Source organism: Zychaea mexicana, assembly GCF_025766255.1.
Source record: "Zychaea mexicana strain RSA 1403 chromosome Unknown BDB00scaffold_138, whole genome shotgun sequence".
Taxonomy (NCBI): domain Eukaryota; kingdom Fungi; phylum Mucoromycota; class Mucoromycetes; order Mucorales; family Lichtheimiaceae; genus Zychaea; species Zychaea mexicana.
In genome coordinates, this window is record NW_026516801.1 from 20,373 (window position 1) to 31,147 (window position 10,775).

At 42.3% G+C, this 10,775-nt stretch overlaps 2 protein-coding genes across 2 annotated transcripts; both read right to left on the minus strand.

The window, feature by feature from the left end:
• Positions 1-4,237: 4,237 nt before the first annotated feature.
• Positions 4,238-6,702, minus strand: BDB00DRAFT_114881 (regulator of G protein signaling domain-containing protein). Its single transcript, XM_053116109.1, has 2 exons — positions 5,853-6,702; positions 4,238-5,746 (listed from the first exon to the last, which is right to left on the minus strand). The coding sequence occupies exons 1-2, from the start codon at positions 6,348-6,350 to the stop codon at positions 4,358-4,360; spliced, it is 1,887 nt and encodes a 628-aa protein (XP_052973734.1). The 5' UTR covers positions 6,351-6,702; the 3' UTR covers positions 4,238-4,357.
• Positions 6,703-9,728: 3,026 nt separating this feature from the next.
• BDB00DRAFT_792634 (uncharacterized protein) lies at positions 9,729-10,775 on the minus strand (the record flags this gene model as incomplete). The annotated part of the gene is made up of 3 exons (XM_053121139.1): positions 9,729-9,752; positions 9,838-10,015; positions 10,225-10,775. 3 exons carry the CDS (start codon positions 10,773-10,775, stop codon positions 9,729-9,731), a joined length of 753 nt encoding a protein of 250 aa, XP_052973735.1.

Sequence of the window (10,775 nt, forward strand, 5' to 3'; positions counted from 1 at the left end):
GTAGTACAAAATCGCCGGAGGAGCAAGGATTACGCAGGATCGACGCGAAAGAAAATGTATACTGGCACTGGGGAAAGTGCGACAAGTGTATAGTACGTTACAAGTGAAGTAATATATCATAACCGTGTTGGTAGTTATTATGATTGTGGAATATGAAATGAAATGGATGGGTATTTTTTGGATCAAGCAGGAATCATTACTTATAAATTTTATGCTGCCAAGGCAACCTCGGCAACCCATTCGCTGTATTATTCTTTCTCAATGTTATCATGCTCTAGACAAAGCCTATTGTTGGTGCCTGTGTTCGTTATAGCGTTTCCCAAAACACGCAGCGATTTTATCGATCTCACCAGGAGCAGTGCCCTGCCTTTATCCTCCGTCGTTCCTGAGTGCTTAATTCGCATTGGACTGTAAATTTTTATCATCTCGGAATCGTCTTGTAATTGACGTGCTCATTGGAACGTGTTGGCTTTCAAACTTCTTGGTTTTTTTGACGTGTGCACGGACGATCACTTTTTTTAAAACAAGCGGCGACGGTATCGGAGGATACACTCAGCATATAATAGTGAAACATTTTCAATGTGATAGTGACACACACGCTGATCACTGCATATACGTCTTCTTGACGATTGTCACCACATGCTTTTTTCACTTCAGACGCCTAAGTTCAATATAATGGCGCTCTTTACAAACTAAAACGAGCCAGCCAGAAATTATGAAAAGTCGTAAAAGTGATTACATAATTGGTTTTCCGCAAAACAAATTTTCTATATAAAGGAGCCCCCCTTCCTGCTAATTTCACTTCCTTCGGGTTGCCAGCCTACGTGCTTGAAAGTTCAGGTGCGTTGGCTAACACATGACTTTCCACACACGGAATCTTGACGCTTGACAGTGACTGTCGCATAAATTGTCTGTTTTGCAAGCCGCCTTTTGTTCCCGTTACTGGACATGTACCTTCCTGGTACCTCTGTCCTCAATCAAAAAATAATAAGAGAAAGATAATTATAGAAAAAAAGCTGTGTGCCTGGGTCTTTGCAATATCTTGCTTGCTTGCGCATGCACTGTGAGCTCTAGAAGTATACCATGGCTCCGTTTCAGAATTAAATGTACAGACCATGCTATTGTGTATAAACAAACCTGGTGGTTACGTGTGGCTATATTATGATGCAGGATCCTTTCGAAAAGAGTGGGTCATTGATAGAACAGCTGATACGCGTTTGTTGTCGAGTCGAACAAGACTGACAGCGGCGCAATCGTCATAGTAAAGGATGTTGCGAAGATCATTTATTATAATGTTATATACGTTATTTTGCTGCTTTGAATCCAAGGGAATGGGGCTGTAAAGCGATTCGGTACACGCGCGGTCTCCTTATAAGTTTAAGACGCCGAATGTTACGATAGAGAACTATTTGACAGCGATGCTGACGGATCAGCTTGCATTACCCCTCTTTTCATACCATTCTGCTTTCTTCTCTCGTATGCTCTCCTCGCCTCTTTGATAACTCTTCGTCACACATCCGCGTATTACGGATCAATAATACTGTATACTGTACATATTGTTATGTGCCACTTGAATACTACCATTTTTTGTCGTGGACCCTTCTATCAATCTTCTGTATGGGACAATGATTTCAAAAGAGGTATACTGCTATAGTGTATATCTCGACAGGTGATGATAGAGTATAGCTCTTTAAATCATTGGAAATACAAAGTTCCGTGGAAGGCAATGAATGTTATGTATAAATTTCTTGTTTCGTGTCTATTTGCTTTGCTTTATTGAAAACAAAAACGCCGAAGTGGAGCTTTCAAAACACCAGTACTACTAGGTCAATAGATAATAAGGGAAGTGACATAAGAAGAGGGATTGAAGATCAATAAAAGGTGCAAAAATATCTGGTATCCCGGATGCTGCGGACCAAGTAAGTGAGCTGCTGTAAGTTCAGCTTTCTTGCGCTTCTTCCCAATGAATGCTGATACCTTTAAAGGAACTCAAACCAAGTCTTACATCACCGTATCCACGGCGAGAAATTGTAAGTCTCTGTACTGGTTAACTTAATGCTATTGGAGCTATGATAATCATTCGTGTTGCTCTCATAAACTATGTACATGTGATTTTAACAGAATAGAACAACCGCGATGATGGCTCCCTGAATCCCGCCTGTTTGTATTACTAATGAGTCCATGCCATTTGGTTAGAAGCTTTTGCGCCTTTGACATATTATTAGTAATCATCGTACGATAGACTGTTTAACACTGCAGTGTATCGAAAACGATATTTAAGAAAGAGAAATTGCTGTTTCCGTGCATGCATTAAGATATTGGAACTTTATCATAAAAGACTTGTGGCACATACACACTCAACAACTTATAATTACGATCCCTCCTGTTACGCCCTCCACTTCAGCCGCTGCCACAGATATAGTCAGACTGCAGGATCAATGTAGCACTAGATTAACATCCTAAAGCTCGAGAATATGTCGCATAGCTCGAGATATAATAAAAAGCAATGTTGCAAAAAGCGGGCCTAAGTGTATGGCACATCCGGAAGAATCTCTTTCGGTGGTTTAGTAGCATGGGGGTTGTTGGCGATTCTTTTTACCAACCCTTGGGTCCGCGGATGAAATGCGACTTTTTGATCTCCGTGCATTCTCCTGTCACACGCTGTTCTTGTTTTAAGCTTCTTTTATACAAAAAAATTTGTTTTAAGCTTCAGACCTTTACGCGTGGTTAAGCATACTTATCTTTTCCGTATAGACGATGCTGATGATGATGTTGAAAAAAAATGCGACATGGTATGAGAATGGCAAGATTTCAGTTGATAAAGAACATTCTTACATCTGGTGCACTTTCCAACTATTATATAAGCAGGTCCGCATGCACTCACACACTCACACACAGACAAAAGGCAAGTCTGGTAACTGAATATTCGTGGTGTCGCGCTCTTTGACTTTCCGTGTCTTCTTTTTTTTCCCTTCTCCCCCAAAAAAACAAGAGAGATTTTTTCAGCCTATCATATTAGTAATGCACTGTAACAGAGGTTGTATTTATAAGCTATATAGCAATACAGTTACACAGACTGGGGTGTGTGTACCACGCGATATCGCGAAATCGAGATTGCGGTCGTAAATCGGATTTCCAGCAGCGCAGTGACGACAATTGTATTTCTTGATAATATATCATGCATATCATCTTCCGCTAACCATCCTCTTTTTCCTTCTTTCTATAAGCGCCCTCTTTGCTATTATTAGTGTTAACCAGAATGAAGTCATACAGTACCTACAATAGCTTCCTTTCTCCTTTCTGGGTTATCTTCTTCTACGAGACCTTCAATATTAAATATATGGAAATGCTGCTTAGTCTCAACATGAATTCCCGCTTATATCGCAAAGTGATTATCGGGTTTACGGGTTACACTCAGCAAGTAGCCAATCATTGATATGCTGTTACTTCTTAATTGCCTTACAGGGGGGTGTGCTGGAAGCTTTCTTAACGAGCGGAGAGAGAGATGTAACTTCTGCAAGTAAATGAAAAAGTTGTCTATAAGGTTTAACTTAAAAGCAAACCAGCTGCAACCCCATTACAAGCAGATAAGCGACACAAGATCAGTAGTTGCCGATATACACTAATGCTATATAGGCACCATGCTATGAGTCTTTACAACAAGGAATTTGAAAGTAACATGGAAGAGTGATACAAAAGAAGCAAGTTTCTTGTTCTCTGCCAAAATCACACTTGTAAATCGTTTATATAAACCTGTACGTTAAATTTGTTACACATTATATCGCGGAAAGTTGAAGTGCTCGTACATTTCTTCGAAGAGACCCTGGCTTGTTGTACAACGGTGGAATCTTCGGGACTGCAGGCTCTACTTACTTTCGCTAGCCTAATGTAGGGGATAAAAATGATCGCTGACGCACATTGTACAACTGTTGTACCCAAGGGCCCAGCGTTTCGCTACACATACACGGAATTAGAGACTGGAAAGGAAAGTATAGGGATATACAGAGTCGGCCGCACTGTTCAGACACATTTCTTTATTATTATTAATATTATTGTATAGGAGCATGTAAAGAAATCTAAGTGACAAAAATGAGAATGCATATTGGAAATGTATCATTGAGCGATAAACAGAAAGGGGGAATGTGAGCGAGAAGGGGCATATGGTACATATAGTAGGAATGATGGCGTGCGTGTATGTCGTTTGAATAAGTACAGAATATGTTGATTAGAATGAATGAGTGAGCGAACCTATATGAAATGTGGGTACTACTATGAGAAAAAGGAACTGGAGGTATATATGCTATATATTGAGTGTAAATGTTATATGTTTTTTGTTTGTTTGTTTGCTTGGTTTGCTTTAGTCGGCTCGATTTGAATCGCGGTTGGCAATCAATCTACGATACTGCTCGGTACGTGTAAAACGCGGAACAGAATCTTGCGCCATGATACGGCAGACGTGGTCATTAACGCGGTCGTACAGCGCGATAAGTTCATTGAGTGTATCACCACTGGGTCCATGCACCACAACGGTCCTTTGGGCAGTAACAACCTGGATGGTGCCAGATGAGAAGGGGAGATCTCTGGTCGCACCGGCAGCAACTGAGAAGGTCGAGGTAACCAACTGGGTGATTTCTTGGCGTAGGGCATGGTCAATGTTGACCTCCGAAGCAGCATTCGGACCGAGAAATTTCTCGTAGATTTTGTATGAAGCGGACAAGACGTCTTTCTGGTTAGCGCTGTCGCGGCGCAGCTTCCGTAGTGCGAGGTATTCAACCCAAAAGTCAATGTTCTCATCGCAGTAGCTGTTTTTCATAAAGTTGCGAAAGTACATGCGTAGTAAGGGTTCCTCAAGAATCTGTTTTAGTCGCATCCATTGCGAGTCCTTGGGTAGATTGTTGCTGGATATTGGCACATTGTCGCTGCTTTGCACACTATCGTCGCCTACATCCAACCCACTATCTTGTGAAGACGACGACGAAGACGACGTTTCTGAACGCCTTACAGATCTTCCTTCAATGCTGCTACTGCCACCACCCGTCGACCGCAGCTTGAGTAACTTTTGAGTTATCTCGTCGAGTTCTTCTTCTGAGCTCTTGACGCTGGATTGATCGTCCGGTAAAGATGCCGCATCGTGTTGTTGCTTTTGTAGTTGCTGCTGCAGTTGCTGTTTCGTAAATCCAAAATCATACTTTTTGCTGCCTTCCGACTCAATGATTAGCTCCTTTCCAGCAGTTCCTTTACTGATCGATTGTGGCTGTTGCTTGCGTTCGTTAATGGTGGCCTGAGGAACACCCATGATGACGACATTCTCCTCTGTAGCAAGCAATCGATTGGCGTGTTTCTGTTGTTTCTGTACCAGTTCTGTCTTATCACCGTTAGATTGGTCGCTGGTGGACTCGACGGAACTTGCTTGGTCATCCACTTTTTCCCATCCAAGCACCTTTTGCCCTCGCTGTGTCACATAGTAAAGCGTGCTCCTCGTCATTTTGAAACTCGTCGTGCTGTCTTCTTTGATATAATTGACTCTGTCAGCCTTGTCAAGGATTTGCTCGATCCATCCGTACAGTACAAACTCTGAAGCCGCTATTTCGGCCTCTTGCGGCGTCACTGCAGTCGTGTACTCGGAAATCCACTCAAAACACTGATATCCGTAGAACGAGAACCGGAAGTCACCCAGATTCCGCTCCTTGACACCGCCCACATCATCCGCTAATAGCTTTTCTGTCGGTAGCCACGCCATCATTGTCTAAAAAGCGCGCTGTAATTTAGCCTCCATGCACAGCAGCAGTTTACGGAAGAATCGTCCGATTGAAGGGGAGGGGCGCAGTTGCATTACTATCACAATATCTTACCCGAAAGCAGTTCGTCATATTAGTCCGGTTGAACGCCAACCTATCGTCGTTGTTTAACCGTTCAAACGTGAAGATCTTGAACGTATCTATTCGCGTTAAAGAGTCCTGCATATGACTGACAGAGACATGCGCTCGTTTGGAGAATTGCTGAATCATATATTTGGCTTTTGGTGTTGGTCGCCATATGCCCTTGTCTTTCATTGTGCGATTCTGTGGATTCGTTGCATCTTCTGCTAGTCGTGCGTTAAGGACGTGTGTGCCTAGCGTCTTTGCCATGGTTGGTGTCATGCTGAAGGTGGTTGTGGTGCGCGTGGAAATCTGTCGCGAGGGATCTGCTGGATCAGGGGTTCGAACGACATGAGTGAATTTCAGGTCTGCGAGCGACTTTATTGCTTCTTCGGTTGTGAACGTGCCGGGGTAGGTGCGAAAGAAAGAGCGGTGTTCGGTGAGAGGCATCTGTATTAGTAAGGCTGAAAAGAGATCGAACAAATCCTGCATAGACAAAGCTGTCAATATTTCCTGTCTCCATCTACTAATTTTCTTTGTCCATCAGTTGCTAGGCGATGATTGCTATGACAACTACTAACTCTAACATAAGGTCGACCTGTGGAGGTGACGCGCATCATAGACGTGTATGTGGATAGGTGGCTATTGGGCATAATGGATGGTGGCGGTGATGATGATGGAGGGGAAAAGCGGTGTATGCAAAAAAAAAAAAGGAAAGAAGTTTGTTTTAAGGATATAAAGAAATAGGTTTAAGGAAAAAAGAAAAGGAAAAGGAAAAAAAGAGGTCGTGTTTTAGCAAGCCTAATAAGTTGGTGAAGAAGAAAAAGTTATCGCAGCCCAACTACGACCCAGAAAGGCTGGCTCTTTTTTTGGGGGAGGTAGAGGATGAATTGGGCAGAAAGGGGGGGAGGAACAAGGGCCAGAAAGGCGATGTTTCTTTTATACAGCAAGTAAGCTGGCGAGAAGAGAGAAAAAGAAGAAGGATACTAAAACGAGTTAAAGATGATCGATTCGAAGTTTCGCAAAGCAACAGACCAAGAACTTTAGCATTGTTGCACGTGGCTCCACGGTGCTTGCTTCCCACTAGCTGCTATTGGCCGTCAACCTTGCACCACGTTTTCACAAGCGAGAGAGCAAGAGTGCATAGAGCGGGTGCGATGGGCATTTTGTTAATAGCATCATGAGCAAACGAGAATTATGGGGGGTCTTTTAAAAAACCTAAAATCCAGCTTTGTGCCCAACTGTCTGTTCTCTCAATAGCCATTTTAGTTCATTCAAATCGCGATATGGCCGACAAACATCCGCCCGATGATGAAAAAATACTTACCCAGAACACCCCAAACGGTCTAGAGGTTCCATCGATCATTCGTCGCTTAGCTCAAGTAGTTCCTTGATCCCTTCTTTTGCGCTCAATCCCTCCAACGCTTCTCATTTCCGCAGTGTCTCCGCGGCGCCCTTTGCATCATTGTGCTATGATTTATCCCAGACAGCTGAACAGATTACTGGCGCCGCTACACTTCTGTTAATGATATATTAATTAATAATAACCGCCCTTCTTTTAGGGAGTGAAGCAATAGCGAGAAGCTTATCACTTGGTAGCTCTTGCTAATGGTGTGATGCTGAGGAGTCCGTGAGTATATAGTGCTGCTGAGATACAATGTGCTACTATCTGCTATATTTCTTTGAGCGTCAAAGTGACGACCTGCATAGCTGACTTTGTGTGCCCTTAGTCCAGAATAAAAGCATTATGTGAAAGAAAGAAACGCGGGCTGGGTATTTGAAAGAGATAATTCTTTACATCGGGCGAATTTATTGTCTCACAGGATCGCCTTTGTGATTTGCATCGTTGTTGAATCTCGCTTCTTTGCTTGTTGTACGTTGTGTTTTGATTCGTTTTGTAACATGTATTATGCTGGTACATATTTTGGGGACTTCGGAAAATGCTCCGCGACATGTGTTTGAAACTTCTAATTTATAAAACTAGTTTTTTTTTTCGCCTTGCTGATAGTACATGTCAACAACAGCAAAATTATATGGCGTGATTTGTCTCCGCGTGTTCACACGCTCTTATTTTTTCTGAATATGCTAGCCTAGGGATACTTAATAACCTGTGATACTAGATGTCCGTGCATCACTACTGGTACACATTCATTGTTCGGCCCGGGTACCTAACAAAGCCCCTTTAGCTCCGAGATGAAGAATCACTTCATAACAAACAAGGTTCAAGTTACATTTTTCTTTTTCCTTCGCACACATTAATAAGCTCGGAAGCGCATACATACGTCCGTAAGAAAGAGGGACACGCTAAATGTTTTTATGCACAAATTTCGGGTGCCTGCTTCCGCCGACCTAGAACAACTTACAATGAAAACATGCACGCCACGTTAGACCATTTAGTATATAGGTTTTTTCTTAGAAATGGCGGATGATTTATTTCATAATGGCGCTGAGTTCTTTTAACATGGCAGTTGGGGGAATATCATGATGGCGCGATGTATTTTTTGGATTTGGCACTGGAAAAGTTTTGATTTGGCGTCACTACAGTATTAACGTGGCGTATGACGAATCATAAGATGACGGCTTGCTTTTTCAACATGGCGTGAAGTCGAAACTATCATGGTGACGAGATGACAGATTATTAGCTTAATTTTCAATCATAAAGAGCACTGCCAAGTGTTGCCTAAGCAACTCTTATGATTTTTAACTTATAGCACAGTGATCCAGCACAACAATGATATGTCACCTATAGTCACACTCTCCAAGGACACAATCGACCTCATTGGGGTTGCTATGTCCTGCACTGACTTATATGCCCGACTCGGAAATGGACTTCCCCATCGTTCAAGACAAGACAGGTGTTATCTGCAATATCACTTAACACTGTCTTTTTTATCCATATCACTATCAGTCTCATCGCATGGTGAGGTTTGCTCTCACCTGGACTCACGTAATATTAGTCTGTTCAAGCTGCCGTCGTAGATAAGCGATTGTTAACAATAGAAAGAACATGTGTTTTTGCAATAAAGCGATCTTCAGTCTTTTTGGGGTCTCGTTGACTTATTCTGTCTCCTTGATACTTTTATTTGCTTGATATCTCAAATATGTCAATTTGACTGAAACAACACCTGAAACAACCAACTCGGGCAATTCAAGTTCATGCAATACAAATCTTCCGCCCGTTCTTCATTTATCAAGTCTGGCTTTACTCTGGTTCCATTATGATATGAATGGAAACAGATTAACTCAGGTACGGTCTAATGTACGACTGGTCCAGTGATGTACTTCTTGGACTTTCCTCTATTATCCGGCCCCAATCATGCCAAAGAAAAGGATAGCTTTTGTCTCGTTGACTTACTTTGTTATACGTTTGTTAATACAGATTACAGAAAGCATGATTATAGACGCAATTAACTATTCCCCTTTCCGAGCTATTCATCACTCTTGCCATTGAGACAAGTAAAATATCAGCAATAGAAAAGAAACTAATCAAGTCAACGAGACCGAAAAACTGCTGATTTTATTATGCATTAAAAGATCTTATTTATATATGTTCTTATCCGTAGAATCGCACCTGAAGTTGGCCAATGATGAGTAATGCTGTGATCTCGGTGTAGATAGAGAGGAACAAAGCTTTCGTACGGTGGATCATGTCTAAAACATATTTAGAGCATTGTAGTAGCACGAACTCAAATGAGAGAACCCATATTTTAAGCCTCAAGAAATAGACATTAATGACTTAGGAAACGGGATAGAAAACAAATTTATTGATGTGTGTGGTATACACATGTCCATATAGAAAAGAAACATGCTAAACGTGTTTGTGCATATAAGAAATGATGTGCTTGTGCATAAATTTTGGGTCTTGAATTTTTACTTGCGTCTGCTTCCGCTAATCTAAAGTACGCATACCACGTGAGACTTCCATCTGATTTACTTTCTTTTCAAGTTACATATAAACATAAACATTTACGCCACTTACTTGTATGAAGCGAGACACGAGCTTGTCCATGATGCCCTTATCTAACTCGCACCATTCGACCTTCCACTGTTCACCGTCTTCAAAGTTGTCCATGTCCATCCAGCTTCCAAATACAGGTCGGTTATCTAGTGGTATCGTTCGACCGGAAGCCGTAGTGATTGATAATATTTTTCGTGTACTAAACGTTGCGATGGTATGGATCTTGTGCGCTAGTGTAAGACCCGTCTCCGTCGTGTCAATCTTGATCCATACTCTGTACTCCTTGTTGATTGATTGTACTGTAATTTGACGAACTGCTATTCAACACAAGAAATTTAGGCGGGTAAAAGAGCATAATAAGTAGTCTGATTTTTTTCGTGCTTCCAAGGCATGCTGCATTTGCTATACTTGCTGTTATCTGTCGTCTTTCGCTTGTTTGGCGCAGGATCGCTTTTAGGCCGCTCTTTTTCGCGCAATATTTGTTGTTGTTTTGATGTATGATAGTCTATCTCCTGCTCTGGAACAAAAGGAGGCGCCGGTTGTTGTTGTTGTTGCTGTAGCGGTTGTTCATATAGAATTGGTTGTTCATAGTGTGCCGGGGGATGATCCTTCTCCGGATATTGAGATGGTGATATTGGCTGCTGCTCCATCATATATGTCGGTGGTTCCATGGCAGCAACTGTACTAGTATTAGTAGTAGGTGCTACCTCTCCTGTCGTCGGAGGAAAAGCCCAGCCAGGCGGTTCAGGTTGATACCAGGATCCAGCATCCGCTATTGCATTACTCATAAATGATCGACGAGGTGGTGGTGGCGGGGGCTCTTGCGGCAATGGTTTGGAAGGACAGGATACTCGCCATCCCTCGGGCTGCTGTTGTTGCTGCTGATGTTGACCACCAATTTTCCACTCTTCGGCAAATACGGGAGATGGATGAGCACCACCGTCAACAGCAGTAGACAT

What these genes read in the sequence shown, in the direction of transcription:
- BDB00DRAFT_114881 (XM_053116109.1), bottom strand. Translation starts at nt 6,350, where the DNA reads ATGCAGGATTTGTTCGATCTCTTTTCAGCCTTACTAATACAGATGCCT. An exon ending in ATATGACGAACTGCTTTCGG is followed by an intron (nt 5,747 to 5,852) that starts GTAAGATATTGT and finishes CGCGCTTTTTAG; the next exon opens with ACAATGATGGCGTGGCTACC.